Source organism: Monodon monoceros, unplaced genomic scaffold, assembly GCF_005190385.1.
Source record: "Monodon monoceros isolate NGI ecotype Baffin Bay Population unplaced genomic scaffold, NGI_Narwhal_1 Super_Scaffold_22, whole genome shotgun sequence".
Classification (NCBI taxonomy): Eukaryota; Metazoa; Chordata; class Mammalia; order Artiodactyla; family Monodontidae; genus Monodon; species Monodon monoceros.
In genome coordinates, this window is record NW_021703779.1 from 35,886,811 (window position 1) to 35,906,207 (window position 19,397).

The 19,397-nt window shown below is 40.9% G+C and overlaps 1 protein-coding gene across 4 annotated transcripts in view; it reads right to left on the reverse strand.

The window, feature by feature from the left end:
* Positions 1-1,667: 1,667 nt before the first annotated feature.
* The window catches only part of MED14 (mediator complex subunit 14), a 76,731-nt gene continuing 59,001 nt past the window's right edge, over positions 1,668-19,397 (reverse strand). For 2 of the 4 annotated variants that reach the window (XM_029240384.1, XM_029240386.1), the window contains exons 24-31: positions 19,178-19,309; positions 17,033-17,215; positions 15,881-16,116; positions 13,625-13,804; positions 13,419-13,526; positions 7,131-7,256; positions 6,521-6,713; positions 3,367-3,972 (exon numbers count right to left, since the gene is read on the reverse strand). In XM_029240384.1, the coding sequence (XP_029096217.1) occupies positions 3,899-3,972; positions 6,521-6,713; positions 7,131-7,256; positions 13,419-13,526; positions 13,625-13,804; positions 15,881-16,116; positions 17,033-17,215; positions 19,178-19,309 (1,232 nt within the window). In that variant the 3' untranslated portion in view covers positions 3,367-3,898. Of the gene's footprint in view, positions 3,973-6,520; positions 6,714-7,130; positions 7,257-13,418; positions 13,527-13,624; positions 13,805-15,880; positions 16,390-17,032; positions 17,216-19,177; positions 19,310-19,397 lie in introns of those variants that run through there. The other 2 variants (XM_029240385.1, XM_029240387.1) reach the window with 2 other exon arrangements.

Below are 19,397 nucleotides of genomic sequence, written 5' to 3' on the forward strand. Positions count from 1 at the left end.
TCCTTGCATAAGGTAATCTAAGTTCCAAATAAGCGCCATGAGGGTCAGAAGGCAATGGCTTGTCAACTCCAAATGACAAGAGGTCATCTCAATTTTAGTTGCTTTTGGTGAGCTTCTTGAGCTTGGAAAACATTTTAAAATTGTGTGTAGTCAAAAGGCTCTGAGGGAAGAGCCTAAACATTGAAGCCTTCCCCTTTGTTTCACAGCAAAGTGGCAGTGTTCAGGAGTGTCAGCTTTGGACTCAAAATGCTGCTTCTTAGTTGTTTGATCTTAAGCAATCTTAATTTGATCTCAGCAAATTACTTCATTTGTCCAGGCCTCAGTTCACTCACAGTAAAAGGAGGCCTACCCGGCTGGGTTGTTGTGACAATTAAATACAGTCTGAAATACTTAGTGCCGGGCAATAGTAAGCTCTCAGTAAATATTAGCTATTATTTTATATTGACCTAAACGTGCCCTTTCATCAATCAGTCATTCCTGGGCAAAGTATTTTAACAAATCACTGGCCACCTGGAAATGGAGGCAATTTATAGAAAACCGTGAGCAGATCATAGCCTCCTGGAATTCTGCAGCACAATGCTGGCTGGCCTCTGCTAATTTTTTCTTAAAAACCTCGACAGTAAATCCATCCCAAGTAAATTTCAAATCATTCCCTTAGACAAACTGTCCATTCCCATTAAACCACATGAAAAAGGAAATTCCACAGGGAACAATGAAATATACATTAACATCTTTCCTTTCTGTCCCTTAAGTTCCCTGAGTATAAATTCTCTTATCATTTTCTGTGTATTGATTTTATATCAGGAACACTTGGATGATAGTAAACTTGATTAAAGTAAAATGTAATAGGTATTTCTTCTGGGGAAGAAACCATGAAGGAAAGGAATATCTTTTTTTTCTTCTTCTTCTTCTTTTTGCTGTACGCGGGCCTCTCACCGTCGCGGCCTCTCCCGCTGTGGTGCACAGGCTCCGGACGCGCAGGCCCAGTGGCCATGGCCCACGGGCCCAGCCGCTCCGCGGCATGCGGGATCTTCCAGGACCGGGGCACGAACCCGCATCCCCTGCACCGGCAGGCGGACTCTCAACCACTGCGCCACCAGGGAAGCCCCAGGAATATCTTTTTTTAATGTTGAAATTGGACCCAGATTTAGAGTAGCAAAATTATATTTCTTGAAGTTATCAAATTAACCATGATCCCAAAAATGACTAACAGACTATTCAGTATCTCGTCGCTGAACAGGTTACTGTGTTAACTACAACATAGTAAAGTTATTAGTGGTGTTTAAATTTAAAATCATGTATATTTTAGTTTATGCTTGCACTTAGCTCGCTCAGTGTTAGTTTTCAAACAAAGTTCAGCGCTCCTGTTATTAATAACTTGATATGTTCTGTTAAAGTTCTCGCTTTCTTCCTCTCTAATTCTGAAAATACTTCTAATACATTCTGGTTTTTTTAATCTTTTGGCCGCGCCGCGGCACGTGGGATCTTAGTTCCCCGACCAGGGATTGAACCCGCGGCTCCCTGCATTGGAAGCGCGGAGTCCTCATTTCGGCAGATGGAAAAAAGAATGTGGCAAATCAGGACCAATTTCTTCAAGGTTAAGCTAATAATAAACCAGACTACTAGCCAAAAGATCTTCATGAAAATTAACTAGAGAGTTGGTAGTTCTCTGAAACTTGTATGAATTTTATTTATTACTGAAATTTCTAAAGTCACATTGAAACACACTACAGACCCAAACCACCCATTAGGCAAAATCCCTATGGGCATACAGTCCCTTTGATTGAACTCGGTTAACAGAAGAGGCAAAAGACATAGTTTGTGATGAAACCTAAGATTCAAATGCTCAGTGTTTTCAAGCTGTAATAAAGTATGCATCAATTCCAAGTATCAAGCGTGATATCAAAATTCACATCCATGGGTTTTCTCTTCATAAGCATCAAAAGCAAATTCTGTTCACTGAATTCTATCTTTTGATTTGCACAATGCATTCAGAGATGACTTATAATAAGGAACAAAGTATCCACTGACTGTATCATGTTTAAAAATGCAATTAATATTTCAAAACCACACTTAAAAGGGAAAATGCCTGAAAATTTAACTCTATTAATAAAATTATTTGAGACAATATTATCCTGCAGATAAAAATACATTTCTTGTATATACATGTAGATTTCTACATGAAAGAAAGGATTCAGCTCCAAATAGGAAAGGGCTGACCCTTGATAAAAGACATCTCAGACTGCCAAACTGATGTGATTACCATTGTAAGGTGAACCAAAAACAGAAGGATAAAAGGTAAGTTAAGGGAAGGATAAAAGTGTAGTCACCTGCTTCTGCATAGTGGCAGAGTTGGGTGAGAAGCAGGAGATGAAGGCAGAAATAAGACATAGAAGAAAGGCAAAGAAGGCCTCAGTTCTGACCAGAAATGAATGGAGAATCAAGCAAAGTTGAGAACAGATATTAACTGCAATGAGATGCTTGAAACTAGAATTTGGCAGTTGATAGTCACAGAAGCTCAATTAAATCATCTTAAAGTAGAATTAGATAAAGCATCTAAAATTTCATGGAGAACAAGTACAACAGTGATCAGATAACTCAGCATGGTATTACCATTTTAAAAAACTTTCCCAAATAACATCAAGTCTCCAGAAGACCTGTGCTTTAGATCATGTTCTTTGAAGCTTAAAAAAGTTCCCGACGGACTGGGAGAGACAGCACAGTGCTCCAAACAGAAACTCTGCTGAGATGTGTAACAGAAACTCCATTTGACCCCGGACAGACCCTGGGTCTTGGATTCTTCCAAGTGAGTGCACTGCACCAGGCTTCTTCCAGGTAAAACATTTCATCATTTTGTTGACAATAAATTAAATTGGGATTGTTTAGAACCACCCCAGTTCTGGTGGGGAAGGCAAGGGGGAGAAGTTAATCAAGACAAAGAAACGTCACAGAAATTTCATGCAAGGGTAGAGCATTCAAGTTCTTGGTTTCCTAATTAATGCTATATGCAGAAGTATCCTGTAAACTAAATTTGCCTAACAGAAAAGTTCCCACATCCTCAACAGAGAATGACTGCAGTATCTGGGATCCTTGATCAATATGAACTACTCACTGTTTGTTCTCAAAGATTGGGTTCTTTCTTTTTTACCCAAATCCTACACTGAAAGACAACCAAGGTCCTAAATGTTAACCACCAGTCAAATTAGGAATGTTTAAGGAAAATAAATTAACCTTGAAACAAAGAAGATGTTTTGGTCAAATTTCAGACATGTATTATTAGAAATTAATTACTGGCCCCACCAGGTTAAAGATGAAGGGAGGCCCTGAGAAGTCTACAGAGCTGATATACACACAAGTGAGGGTCACTTTTTTTAACCTAGTTTTATTAAATATTGCTTCTTTGGGATGTGTTTATAACAACTCCCAGAACATTTTCATGTAAGGATTCAAAGCGGTCATATTAAAATACAGCTTCAATATAAAGTTTATCACAGTTTTACAGTATTCAAAAATGACAGACCTGCCTTAAAAAACAAAACCCAAAAAAGGACTATTACACCCAAAACATAAGAAAACAATTAAATAAACAAGTTTGGCATTTCCATGATTTTATAGTATAAAACAGAATATTAAATCTATTACTGGCAAACGGACACTGACGTATTACCTAGTTTGAAACGTGTCCCATTTAAACACACTATACAAGTTCACTATACAAAAGTTTGATGGTCTTTTTGATGAAAGAAGTGCACCCTGAAAATTTTTGCCACTTTAGAATATTCAGCTCTTAAAGTCAAAAAAGTCCTTTTGCTTTTTTAAACTGAAGGCTGAATTCAGATTTTTTTTTTTTGTTGTTTTGTCTCTTTTGTCAGCCTTCCTGGTTTAAAAACAATAGTGTCTATGGACGCCCACCAGGGGGCAGTGTAAGATTAGCCATTAAATCACGAACAGCTGCAAATATTGTGCATTCACCTGCAACAGAGAAAAATGGTCATTAGCTATTCGCAATACAGGAAAGATGATGTTAACACACCGGTGGGGGTAGGGGTAATTAAGTCTAAGATTAGCAAGAACTTTAAAGACCAAAACAAAAGACTAGATTTTAACTGCACGGATTATAGGGGATTAAGCGTTAAGTGTCAGATGATACTTGGTTTGGGTTTTGTTTTTTTCATCATGAAGACATTTTGGGCAACTCCCAGTTAGATCTGAATTTAAGACAATATGCCTAGAGTTTCTCTACAGAAACACTGGAGCATTGGATAAGACTTTGAAGTCGGACTTCAAGGCTCCTGACGACCTTTTCTTGAATCTAATGCAAGATCTAATTTTATATTTATATATTAGTTAACAACATCAATCGTGTCCTTCTGATGTTGCATTAAAGGCCAGATAAAAATGTCTACGACAGCACTGATAGAACCTTCTGTGATGACAGAAATATTCTCTTTGTGTGCTGTGGCTACTGAATACTTGTAATACAGCCAGTGTGACTGAGGAACTGAATTTTACATTTTATTTGATTTTAAATAAATTTAAATAGCCACATGTGAAGAGTGGCAGTTATACTGGACAGTGCAGGTCTATGACATCTATTGGAGTCTCCCTCAAATTTCCAGGAATTGATCAACTTCTGGAGTTCAACGTTAAAATCAATTAATACAAAAATAAAATGATTCCTCCTTCACCGGGGAGGAAGTGATGAGTTTGGGAGGAGGGGAGGGGTGGCTAAAGTTAATGATTCATCCTCTCAATTTCCCCTTTGCTCAAAGAACGAAATACCCTGCCTCTTACTTATTGTGTGTGTGTGTGTGTGTGTGTGTATGTGTACATACATACACACACACACACACACACACACACACACACACACGTATCTCAAATATTTCAATACAATAAACCAAAACCAGTTGTAAATATTAGAAACCCCAAACCGGGTCCTTTCCCTAGAGCATGGCCTAACGCTACAGTGGCTGAGAGCGAAGGAAGTGAAGACCTCAGTTGAATAATGGCCTTCCGGCAAAGGGCAGGATGTGCAGTGATCCTGCGCAAGTCACTGCAACCTTCTCTCCAACTACTGGAAAATTAAGGTACAGAAAGAAAAATCCAAAGGTTTAACCAGTCTAAGGTCAAATAAAAGAAAAAAAGAAATATACTTCCAAAATATCGCAACAATTTCTTAAATAAAAGAAGTTACAACTTTTTATTTTTTTAAAAAACACATTTTCGTTATTGATAGGGAGAAAAACTTGCTCGATCCCAACAGGATCAAACATTCTTTCCTTTAAATTTTAAATTCCATGAGACATAATAATGATAGTCATCTGCTTGCGAAGGAATGGTGTTTATTATCCAAGTTACACTGAACTGCTACTTGGAAAATGCTGATAGCTTTAAACTTTGATTCTGAAGGACCTATTCTGAGCTGAAAGAAGAGAAGTCAAAGGATGAAAGCAGAAAATTGTAAGAAGTGGAAGAAGCATTACAACAAAAGAAGCACACCCTTCTCTACTGCCCAGTGTGTTCCTTATAAACTATATGTAGGTGAGAACTTGTCTATGTATACAATATGGGGCAACAAACAGCTGAAAATATAATTTCTCCCATGATTCCTGTGTCTAGTAAAATTGTGACACTGTGGTACCTAAAAAATGTTTCAGAGAACAACTTTCCCTCATTTAAAAAATTAATTCGGTTATCATACTATTCTAAACAGAAAGATACAGAGGACTTCCTTAATATTAGAAATAAGCAAATTTTAATTTAATTTCCTTAATGTCAGACATAAGCAGAATGGAAGAGAAGTGCTCTTTGCTGAGCTTTATGTTTTATAGTAAAAAATTTAGCACTGCCAGAAGTTCCGTGTTAAGCATAGGCTACTCCGGTATTGAAGGGACCTTGTTTATCTACCAGAATCATTCTGGTCTCTTCGAAAATGTTCAGTTTGAGAGCTTCATTGTGCACTTGGTGAAAAGGTTCACTTGCACCCGCCTAACACTTATATAAGAAGCCCAAAGAGCAGTGATGCCATTTGTATCAGCTTTTATTCTTCACAAAACATTTAGAAGATACAGAAGTTTGAGTGATATTATTCTATTCATGACTGAACCATGAAATAGGAGAAACCAACATGCATTTCAACTTGGTGATGTACAGAGTGGCAGGTATCGATGGTGGGGCAGGAATTCACAGCCATGGAAAATTCTATCATCCTAACCTAGGGCTTTGTGGCAACGTGTGCTATAAATACAAGCTTCCGGCATTAGCAACTGGGTCAGTCCCAATAGTAAATCACTAACAAAAATAAAGTCCAGGCAGCAGAGACATGGACAAAAACTGAAGAACCAGTGAGAAAGGAAGAAAGCGACAGGCAGACATTAAGAGGGCCACAGCAACCAGAGCTCTACTACTAGGACTGGGGGGCAAGGTGGGTAAGGAGGGAGCAGAGGGGAGAAGGGGGATCTCTCAAAAGAACGTTTATAACATATATGCAATAAAAATTCATCTACTTGTCATGTACCTTGTCGTGGTGGGTTCATCTCTGCAAACCTCTTCAGAATGTTGCTGACCATCATGGGAGCAGCAACAGAAGAGTTCTGCTGTCTGGGAATGTCTGCCTGCTGGGTGGTACCTGAAGCCATGTCATAAATGATTGGAACTATAATACTAACAGGTTCTTGGGGAGGGACCGATGTTTTCTGAGTTAGCTGAAGCTGTAGACACAACACAAACAAAAGAGAATAAAAACAGTAAGAAAACAAAATATTTATGTAAATGTATCAAAAGTACTATCATTTACTCTACTGTCAGATTAAGATACAAGTAAAAGAAAATTAAATAGAACAAGAAAAGTGACAAATGACTAAATATTATGATTAAGATGCAACTGTGTCACACAATTACCTAGTTCAATATATTCCTTACTAAAGGAACCAAGATTATGTGAGGTCTAAACTGACAATTGAGGGATCTGGGCCTATATTTGGCAGCAACAGGTAATTTCTGTAGGTACCCAAAAGATGCTCTGTTATCCTCAAATGGAGTCTCCCTCAGAAGCTCTGCGCACCTGCACCCATATATACACACACACATACACACACAAACACCTGTGCACGCCAGGTGGTACTTACAAAAAATAGCATTTTGGATTTCAGCACCACAGCAGGTGTCCCAGGAGGTGCAATTGGCGGTGCACTGGGAGGGATCGTCAGGCAAAACTGAACGTTCCATTTTAGCTGTGTTGCCTGGTCAGGAAACTGTTTTGAAAAGAAAAAAAATTATGATAAAGTCATATGAACATTTAAAATTATATTCTAGTGTAGGAGCCTGAAAGGTTAGATGGAATTTTATACTCAGTTATCAGTAGATCATAAAGTTGATAACCTGCCTTTTCTCAAAGGAAATATACATGTGAAGGTCCTAACTGAAGAGTCAGCTCTGGATTTATATGATATGTTCACCTTCCTTCCCTCCCACTTCATTAATTCCCAAGGCCTGCGGGTTCTCCTTCCTCGGTGTCTCTGACACCTGTTCCCTCCTCTCTATTTTCACTGATGCCACTGAGCTCAGGGCTCCGTTACTTCTCCCGGGGCCCCCCTAACGGTCCCTTCCATTGGCTGCCTCTCCCAATCCATCCTTACACCACTGCCAGACAAATGTCCTACAGCATGGTTCTAATCTAGCTGGCAAATGCTCAGTGACATGCAGTGATCCATGCTGCCCCCCTCACCCCCCAAGGACCAACAATGGCATTCAAGGCGCTTAACTGGTACCAATCTAGACTTCTCAGTCTCATTTCCAACTCCTTCCCTAAAACAAACTAGTCAAACTGCATTAATAATTTTAAACTATATCTACTGGAGCTTTTTTAGTGACATAAATATTTACTCCTTTAAAAACTCAAATGGATTTTTTAAACATAAATAATGTTTCCTATAGTCTATCAGAGCAGAAGCCAAATGCTGAGACTACTAGCAAAAGAACACTGCCGTCCCAATATTAATAATAAAACACCAACTGAAAAAAGGAATGAGGTATTTGGAATTACCCAAAGCAATGCCAGAAACATTAAAATGAAAGGCCTACTGCAAGACTGGAAAAATAAAATTAGCTGCCATCTGGATTCCAGCTATATAACTGTATACTTTCACAGGAAAGAAGAGGCATTTAAAAACCTCCCCAGAGGGAGAGAGGGGGAAGATGGCGGAAGAGTAAGACGCGGAGATCACCTTCCTCCCGACAGATACATCAGAAACACATCTACACGTGGAACAACTCCTACAGAATACCTACTGAACGCTGGCAGAAGACCTCAGACCTCCCAAAAGGCAAGAAACCCCCCACGTACCTGGGTAGGGCAAAAGAAAAAAGAAAAAACAGAGACAAAAGAATAGGGAAGGGACCTGCACCAGTGGGAGGGAGCTGTGAAGGAGGAAGGGCTTCCACACACTAGGAAGCCCCTTCGCGGGCGGAGACTGCCGGTGGCGGAGGGCGGGAGCTTCGGAGCCGCGGAGGAGAGCGCAGCCACAGGGGTGCGGGGGGAGGGGGGGGCAAAGCGGGGAGATTCCCGCACAGAGGATTGGTGCCGACCGGCAATCAATCATCAGCCCGAGAGGCTTGTCTGCTCACCCGCCGGGGCGGGCGGGGCTGGGAGCTGAGGCTCGGGTTTCGGTGGCGCACAGGGAGAGGACTGGGGTTGGCGGCGTGAACACAGCCTGAAGGGGGCTAGTGCGCCACGGCTAGCCGGGAGGGAGTCCGGGAAAAAGTCTGGAGCTGCCGAAGAGGCCAGAGACTTTTTCTTGCCTCTTTGTTTCCTGGTGCGCGAGGAAAGGGGATTAAGAGCCCTGATTAAAGGAGCTCCAGAGACGGGCGCGAGCCGCAGTGATCAGCGCGGACCCCGGAAACGGGCATGAGACGCTAAGGCCGCTGCTGCCGCCACCAAGAAGCCTGTGTGCGAGCACACGTCACTCTCCACACCCGCCTTCTGGGGAGCCAGTGCAGCCCACCACTGCCAGGGTCCCGTGATCCAGGGACAACTTCCCCCGGGAGAACGCACGGCACACGTCAGGCTGGTGCAACGTCACGCCGGCCTCCGCTGCCGAAGGCTCGCCCGCCCGGCGCCTGTACCCCCCCCCCCGCCCCCCCCGCCCCCCCCCCCCCGGCCTGAGTGAGCCACAGCCCCTGAATCAGCTGCTCCTTTAACCTCGTCCTGTCTGAGCAAAGAACAGACGCCCTCAGGCGACCTACACGCAGAGGCGGGACCAAATCCAAAGCTGAGCCCCTGGGAGCTGTGCGAAGGAAGAAGAGAAAGGGAAATCTCTCCCAGCAGCCTCAGGAGCAGCGGATTAAATCTCCACAATCAACTTGATGTACCCTGCATCTGTGGAATACCTGAATAGACAATGAATCATTGCAAATTCAGGAGATGGACTTGGAGAGCAAGATTTATTATTTTTTCCACTTTTCCTCTTTTGGTGAGTGTGTATGTGTATGCTTCCGTGTGAGATTTTGTCTGTATAGCTTTTTTTTTTTTTTTTTTTTTTGCGGTACGCGGGCCTCTCACTGTTGTGGCCTTTCCCTTTGCGGAGCACAGGCTCCGGACGCGCAGGCTCAGCGGCCATGGCTCACGGGCCCAACCGCTCCACGGCATGTGGGATCTTCCCAGACCAGGGCACGAACCTGTGTCCCCTACATCAGCAGGCGGACTCTCAACCACTGCGCCAGCAGGGAAGCCCTGTCTGTATAGCTTTGCTTTCACCATTTGTCCTAAGGTTCTGTGCGTCCGTATTTTTTTTCACTGTTTTACTTAAAAAAAAATTTCTTAATTATTTTTTATTTTAATAACTTTATTTTATTTTATATTATTTTATTTTATCCTCTTTCTTTCTTCGTTTCTTCCTTTCTACTTTTTCTCCATTTTATTCTGAGCCATGTGGATGAAAGGCTCTTGGTGCTGCAGGCAGGAGTCAGCGCTGTGCCTCTGACGTGGAAGAGACAACTTCAGGACACTGGTCCGCAAGAGACCTCCCAGCTCCACGTCATATCAAATGACGAAAATCTCCCAGAGATCTCCATCTCAACACCAACACACAGCCTTACTCAACGACCAGCAAGCTACAGTGCTGGACACCCCATGCCAAACAACTAGCAAGACAGGAACACAACCCCACCCATTAGCAGAGAGGCTGCCTACGATCATAATAAGCCCACAGACACCCCAAAACACACCACCAAAGGTGGACCTGCCCACCAGAAAGACAAGATCCAGCCTCATCCACCAGAACACAGGCACTAGTCCCCTCCACCAGGAAGCCTACACAACCCACTGAACCAACTTTAGCCACTGGGGACAGACACCAAAAACAACGGGAACTACGAACCTGCAGCCTGCACAAAGGAGACCCCAAACACAGTAAGATAAGCAAAATGAGAAGACAGAAAAACACACAGCAGATGAAGGAGCAAGATAAAAACCCACCAGACCTAACAAATGAAGAGGAAAGAGGCAGTCTACCTGAAAAAGAATTCAGAATAATGATAGCAAAGATGATCCAAAATCTTGGAAATAGAATGGACAACATGCAAGAAACATTTAACAAGGACCTAGAAGAACTAAAGATGAAACAAGCAATGATGAACAACACAATAAATGAAATTAAAAATACTCTAGAAGGGATCAATAGCAGAATAACTCAGGCAGAAGAACGGATAAGTGACCTGGAAGATAAAATAGTGGAAATAACTACTGCAGAGCAGAATAAAGAAAAAAGAATGAAAAGAACTGAGGACAGTCTCAGAGACCTCTGGGACAACTTTAAACGCACCAACATTCGAATTATGGGGGTTCCAGAAGAAGAAGAGAAAAAGAAAGGGACTGAGAAAATATTTGAAGAGATTATAGTTGAAAACTTCCCTAATATGGGAAAGGAAATACTCAATCAAGTTCAGGAAGCACAGAGAGTCCCATACAAGACAAATCCAAGGAGAAATACGCCAAGACACCTATTAATCAAACTGTCAAAAATTAAATACAAAGAAAACATATTAAAAGCAGCAAGGGAAAAACAACCAATAACACACAAGGGAATCCCCATAAGGTTAACAGCTGATCTTTCAGCAGAAACTCTGCAAGCCAGAAGGGACTGGCAGGACATATTTAAAGTGATGAAGGAGAAAAACCTACAAGCAAGATTACTCTACCCAGCAAGGATCTCATTCAGATTTGATGGAGAAATTAAAGCCTTTACAGACAAGCAAAAGCTGAGAGAGTTCAGCGCCACCAAACCAGCTTTACAACAAATGCTAAAGGATCTTCTCTAGGCAAGAAACACAAGAGAAGGAAAAGACCTACAATAACGAACCGAAAGCAATTAAGAAAAGGGGAATAGGAGCATACATACCGATAATTACCTTAAATGTAAATGGATTAAATGCTCCCACCAAAAGACACAGACTGGCTGAATGGATACAAAAACAAGACCCACATATATGCTGTCTACAAGAGACCCACTTCAGACCTAGAGACACATACAGACTGAAAGTGAGGGGATGGAAAAAGATATTCCATGCAAATGGAAACCAAAAGAAAGCTGGAGTAGCAATTCTCATATCAGACAAAATAGACTATAAAATAAGGACTATTAGAAGAAACGAAGAAGGACACTACATAATGATCAAGGGATCGATCCAAGAAGAAGATACAACAATTGTAAATATTTATGCACCCGACATAGGAGCACCTCAATACATAAGGCAAATACTAACAGCCATAAAAGGGGAAATCGACAGTAACACATTCATAGTAGGGGACTTTAACACCCCACTTTCACCAATGGACAGATCATCCAAAATGAAAATAAATAAGGAAACACAAGCTGTAAATGATACATTAAACAAGATGGACTTAATTGATATTTATAGGACATTCCATCCAAAAACAACAGAATACACATTTTTCTCAAGTGCTCATGGAACATTCTCCAGGATAGATCATATCTTGGGTCACAAATCAAGCCCTGGTAACATTTAAGAAAACTGAAATTGTATCAAGTATCTTTTCTGACCACAACGCTATGAGACTAGATATCAATTACAGGAAAAGATCTGTAAAAAATACAAACACATGGAAGCTAAACAATACACTACTTAATAACGAAGTGATCACTGAAGAAATCAAAGAGGAAATCAAAAAATACCTAGAAACAAATGACAGTGGAGACACGATGACCCAAAACCTGACAGTGGAGACACGATGACCCAAAACCTATGGGACGCAGCAAAAGCAGTTCTAAGAGGGAAGTTTATAGCAGTACAATCCTACCTTAAGAAACAGGAAACATCTCGAATAAACAACCTAACCTTGAACCGAAAGCAATTAGAGAAAGAAGAACAAAAACACCCCAAAGTTAACAGAAGGAAAGAAATCATAAAGAGGAGATCAGAAGTGAATGAAAAAGAAATGAAGGAAACGATAGCAAAGATCAATAAAACTAAAAGCTGGTTCTTTGAGAAGATAAACAAAATTGATAAACCATTAGCCAGACTCATCAAGAAAAAAAGACCTGTATGCAGAAAATTATAAGACACTGATGAAAGAAATTAAAGATGATACAAATAGATGGAGAGATATACCATGTTCTTGGATTGGAAGGATCAACACTGTGAAAATGACTCTACTACCCAAAGCAGCCTACAGATTCAATGCAATCCCTATCAAACTACCACTGGCATTTTTCACAGAACTAGAACAAAAAAGTTCACAATTTGTATGGAAACACAAAAGACCCCGAACAGCCAAAGCAATCTTGAGAACGAAAAACGGAGCCGGAGGAATCAGGCTCCCTGACTTCAGACTATACTACAAAGCTACAGTAATCAAGTAAAGATGTAAAAAAAAAAAAAAAAAATCTCCACAGAAAGGACAGATTTTTCAATAAATGGTATTAGGGCAGTTGGGGGCATCTGAAAAAATTGGACCCATACCTCACCCTTTGACCCCAAGATATATTTTAAATGGATCAAATATATAAGTAGTTTACAAAATGATTCCGTAACAGTATTAGGAGAAGCCACGGGAGGATTATTTCATGATCTGGGAGTAGGAAGAGTATATTAAATGTATCTTTTTATAAGACAGAAGCCACTGATAACTTGGATTGCCTGTGGGGAGGAGGACTAGATGGCTGGATAGGGATGGATGTGAAATTTCCCACTGTATCACCTTGTTCTAAATTCAAAAGATGTAAGAGGATTGTGTTACCTACCCGAAGACAAATAAAATTTAAGTTAAAAATTAAGGATGCAAGAGAAAAATGAAGTACATAACATAAATGGGTGAAAACCAACATATACTGTTCCCACCAACTCCAACCTCCTCAGACCGACCTGGCTAGAAAAGTCTGTGTGTCACTGTAACTTACCAACTCTAGCTTCATAATATGCACACAGTCCCTGAGGATGTGTGTAGGAGCTCCTAACAGCTTGGTGAAAGCTATTAATGTATTGGCTTTAAATGGCGGTCCTGCAACCTACAAGGATAAATAAAGCAAGTTAAGTTACTCTTCATTCTACCGTGACTCCTCTGTTTCACTGACTGTATTAAAATTATGCATTAAGAAACACATACTCTTGTTTCAAAGAATTTCTCTAAAACTTGAAGTTCATCAGGTTTCCACTGTCCTGCATTTTCGGGTGTCACTTTTAGCTGAAGTGTTTGGTTGGTTTTGGGACTAAGGGCTACTCTGCATTTCAGCGCATCAGTCTTAAACATGATCACTCCAGGTTCATTGGAATTTATCAGCTGTAGCTGAAAAACAAGAAGCATGCATCAAATTAACATGTGAAATAATATGTAAGTCAAAGGGAAAATGGAAATGTTAACTAGAGAAATGTTTCAAAAGGAAAACAACTAAGTTGGTACCTGTTCCACAAAAAGGTATCTAGGCACTGGGCACCAGCAATTGCTAACCATATAGCAAAGAGAGGCAATCAGACATTATGTGTCTCTTGATGGAAGAACATAACACCACCTATCAAAACCACAACCAACTTGAGCCTGAATTCAGTAGTCAGATCCACAGGGTTGATCAATATTACAGAAATATGGAGGTCAAAAGAACATGTTAGATGATTCCAAAGGGATGCGATCAGCAAGATCCAGACTGAGAAACTCCACAGGACAAATGATATGGCTTCTTCAACAAATACATTATCTACTGAGAAATGGAGGGGGAACCTATTGTTTAGAAAGGACTTAAGAACATGTATGGATTTTGATTCAGATGGTAAAACCTGTGACAACTTGGGAAATCTGGACACCAATTAGAAATCCTGATGATAAAGAAACTATGGATGAAATGATGTCAGGAATTTGCTGTCAAACAATCTGGGAGGAGGAGTTATAGGTGAAACAATGTTAGTGTGAGTTCACTGTGTTGAAGGTGGGTGATAAGAACAGACAGGTTTATTATATAATTCTCTCTACTTTTGTATATGCTTAAAATTGTCCACAGTAAGTTTTTTAAAAAAGATCCAGTAGGAAAAAAGAATAAAGAGTTCAATTACAAAATGTTAGATCTGGACTGGGACGATATGCTAGTCCAGGGGCTGGTAAATATTTTAGGTTCTATGATCTCTGCCGCAACCACCCATAGACAATATGCAATTGAATGCGTGTGGCTGTGTTCCAATGAAACTTTCCAAAAACAGGTGGAGGGCAGGACTTGGCCTCCAGGCCCGTAGTTTACTGACCTCTGCACTAGCCTAATATGCCGACTACGCAGATGAGCGAAATGAGGTTCAAAGGGCTGAAAGCTTCCATGGCTTTTCAGTGGCAGAGGTGAGGCTAGATCACAGGTCTGATGATTACTTTTGAATGCTAATTTATTTCAACTTACGTTAAAACTTTTCTTTCTTTCATATTTGAATATAAAGGTTGCAAAATAGCTTGGTGCCATCTGTGGTGAGGCTATTTTAAACATTCACCATTCTGACTACCTCATTAACATAAATATCAATAATAACTATTATAAATAATATGTAACTCAATACCAAAACATTATGTAAAGGTTCTATATGAAGTTATCTCAAATTTCCACAACTGTTGTGAGTTAGGTAGATACTACTATCTACTATTATCAAAAAAGGTGAAGAAATGTGCCGAAGCTCGTACCAGCCAGTGGCATGGCCTGGCTACAAACTGGGGTAGCCTGACTATAGAACTGGTGCTCTCAACTCTGAACTGTCTCCTAAGGGTATCACCACAGGATAGAAGTCTTTTTCTATAAGAGTTTTAAGTCAATTCAGTTGCTCATGTGTTTTTTAAAAATACTTATTTATTTATTTATTCTGGCTGTGCCAGGCCTTAGTTGCAGCATGTAGGATCTAGTTCCCTGACTAGGGATCGAACCCAGGCCCTGTGCACTGGAAGCACGTCTTAGCCACTGGACCGCCATGGAAACCCCCAATCGCTCGTGTATTTAAAAAGTAGCTCCCATCCTTGTGATCATAAATAATTTCACGATCACAGATTCCGATTCAGCCTGCCTGCAGAAGCATTCCAGAGGGCAAATAGTTCCTCGTATGCTATTCTCTACCAAGTCAGATCCTGGGTGCACTTGTTCTACGGTATCGTGGGGACCTATCTCTAGGTCCATGATAGCCACAGTATGGCAAATTATAAGTGAAGGAATTTGTTAATGTAAGAATGGAAAAGAAAATAGTGGATCCATTTTTAATGCTAGGGTGGAGGGCAAAACATAATGCTAACAGGCTGGTTAAAGGAGGTGAGGGAATAGCACTTCAGTTCAGATCCTACTCTAGGAAGCAACTTAGCACCTGCTTTGACAATCACCACTTAGGAATTCAGCAGGTACCCACGTACCGTTTCTTGTTGAATAATTCTTTGAAGGTGTCGTCTCATGATGACGGATCCAAGGAATCTCTCAAGCGGAGAACAAAGGTAACTACCTGCTAGGCCGGGCACGAGGCCTGGCGTTGGAGAGGGCAGCAGTAAAATATTCAAGGCACTGTGAGTGAGGATGGTAGGGATGGAGGCCGCCCAGGAGCGCTGAGGTAGTTTACGAGGTGGAGGCATGTTTGTGGGCATCGTTTGGGAACCTTTTGGGAAGGAAAACGTCATTTTTTTTTTTACAAATACACACAATCTCGTCGTTCCCTGTTTTGCTTTTATTAAACACCTTTACTTTTCTATAGCAATCCATACTGTTTCCGTTACTCCCTGTGGTGTTAACAATCACATATTAGTTTCCTTACAGTTATTCTCCTCCCTGCAGCCAGGTCCCTTGCAGTGTGACTTTGCAGCAGTTCCTTCAAGGAGTGGGGTCTACTTCTTTACTTGGGATCTGGGCTGGCCTTGTGACTTGCTGTGGCCTACAGAATGCAGTGGAAATGACACAGTGCCAGCTGCAGGCCTAGGCTTTTACTGACTCTCTTGGAATTCTGTCTAGCCCCAGGTGAGCAAGCCCATGGTCAAGTATGAGACCACAAGAAGCAGAGAGAAGCCAGGCCCCAGCCAACCCAGGAGCTGACCACAGATGCATGAGTGAGCCCAGCAGAGCCTGGAAGAATGACCCAGCTGGGCTCAGCCCAAATTGCCAATCTGCAGAACAGCGAGCGAACACATGATTGTTGTTTTAAGCCACTAAAAGTCACATGGCAAAAGCTAATGAACATATGTGTACAATTCTTCTTTTCTGTGTTAATTTGCATAACCTTGTCAGTTACCTTTAGGTATCTTTTAAGGTCTAGTAGTGCAGCTAAGTTAGTAGTCGTAACAGAGGTACAGGATTTACCTCAGAAGACTTCTGGAGGAGACATTCTCCTTTCTTACATTTTACCCGACTTTTACAAATTTAACTACTGTTACAACTAATTTACTAAATGGATAAAAGTTTAAGTTACTGAGTATCCTTATTAAGTCATGACTTTCAAACGTGAGGATGAGGATAGAATGATTAAAACAGGTCGTTTATGTTATTCTAAAAGCTAACATAAAAGTGTCGATGACACTCACTTGTTCCAGCTCGAGGGGAATGAGAAGCATCTGGAACTGGAGAGTGTAGTGATGGGTTGGCTGGTGACATCCCAGGCATGCGTGTTGCTGGTGAGGGGCCAGACACTTGAGGAGACCCTGGCCAGTTCCCTGCTCGTCCACTTGGTGACACCATAGTGTATGGAGAACTAGGGTCCAGGGTTCCTGTAAACAAGTAAACAAATGGTTTTCAAAACCTATATTTTAATAGCTGAAAAGCTATTAGATAGCTGACAGCATTCAAGTGCTTAAACCCCACGTGGTGATATTTTGTCTTTCAGTAAGCTATTTCACTGAAGCCTGATGCACATGGCACATTTGAATCTCTATTTGGTGTAGTTTTTGTACTTTTGAACATGATAAAAAAATTAGGAAGATAAAAAAATACTGAGAAAGGATAAAATTTACCTTTACACAAGCTTCAAGATGTGTAATATGTAACAATCTACTTTACACTATATAACAAACACTGTGTTTGAAAATATTAAGCAAAAAAATCTCAAAGCTCCTTTAAGGGTAGAAATCTTATATTTTTAAACTAACCCTGACAAATTATGTTTTCATTCTACTCAGAGAAGGCTGAAGAGAGGGAACTTTCCATTTTCTTTATTTAGTAAAGGGTACAGTGACTAAGAAATGCACCAAGAATCAAATTTTGAAAGCAGTGACCTCCTGAACAATCTGATATTTAAATTTCACCCTGCAGATACTTTTAACTTATTTACACCTCTTTGTAACCAAATGACAAAATGAGAAAATACTTCTACCATATATCAGAGAATAAATGTTCCTTACTTAGAAATCTTACAAATCGGTAAGAAAAAAACACAAGAATATAGGCAAAGGATATAAACTGGCAGGTGTAAAATAAGAAACACGAAAGACTAATGAACATAAAAAAAAAGCTCAACTTCACTAATAATCAAAAAACCACACATCGAACAGTAATATGCCAGTTTTTACCTATCAAAAGGACCAAGATTTTAAAAAATCACAATACCCCTTGTTGGCAATGATGCAGGAAAACAGACATTCTTGTACAATACTAGAGGAAATTGGTACGGCCTTTTAGGTGAGCAATTTGCAGTATGTTTCAAAAGCTTTAGAATTTCTCAAACCCTTTGAGACAGCAATTCCACTTCTAGGAACTTACCTAAGAAAATAATCCTGCGAGCAGAGAAGACACCATTTTCAGTTGTGAAAAAATAGAAACATTCTAAACGTATCGTAATAAGAGAACGGTTAAATCATGGTATGCCCAGACAAGGGGATCCTATGAAGCCATTTAGTATGATGATGTAGTTTTTACTGACAGAAATATTCCTGCAAATATTAATAGTAAAGAGGAAAATCACAGATGCTACACAGCTGTAAAACCTGAGGAAGCTCTTTATGTTCAGATTTGGCACGGGATTCATGATACAGTTAAGTGACGAATGTAAGGCACCGAATACGGTGTGCAGTATGCTGCCATGTGTGTAAAAGAAAGGGGGAAGAACAATCCGCATAAGACATCCCTCCAAGGATGCACGAGAAATCAGTAGCACTAAATGCCTTTGGGAGGAAGAACTAGGCGGTTGGTGGACTCGAAAGGAAACACCTCACTGGCTACCTCTTGTATTCTTTCTCTTTTTGGACAAATTCAAAATAGAATTTTTGAGTTAAAAAATTCAAGTCTCAAAACAATACATATGGTAGGGTCCCAATTTTGTGTGGGGGGGTGGTGTTTAAGGGGAGAGAAGAAGATGGGTAGAGAGCAAGATAGAGCAACAGAGATTTGGGCGGGCAGGCAGGCAGGCAAGCGGGGGTGCGTGACAGGCCGAGTGAGGGGGAGAGAGAGTGCGAAGCAGACAGACTAACTGGTAGATCTCTTTGTTGTGTGATTAGGAAAAACGTATTCTTATTTTTGGCCGCGGCACGTGGGATCTTAGTTCCGAACCCGGGCCCCCTGCAGTGGAAGCGCGGAGTCCTAACCACTGGACCACCAGGGAATTCCCAGGAAAAACGTACTTTCTTTCGCTATTTCCCCAATACACAAGTGCTAATTTTGCAAAAAGAAAATTTATTTAACAAAAACTACTTTCACATCAAACTCTTATGTTCTAGCAATTTCCGGTATGGACTCACCATGTGGACTAGCAAAACTGGCCCCTGGTCCTATTGAGATTCCATGCGAGGAAGGGGGAGGAGTTGGAACAAATGATGCTGGTGATGGGGCTCTCAAAGCCCCACTGGGGGAGCTGGCGGCATGCAGATTTCCTAATAAAGGAAAATAATTATAGATGATCTTGCAGGACACATATTATGTCCTGTCCAAGGACCCCGAGTTAAGACTCTCTACAGACTA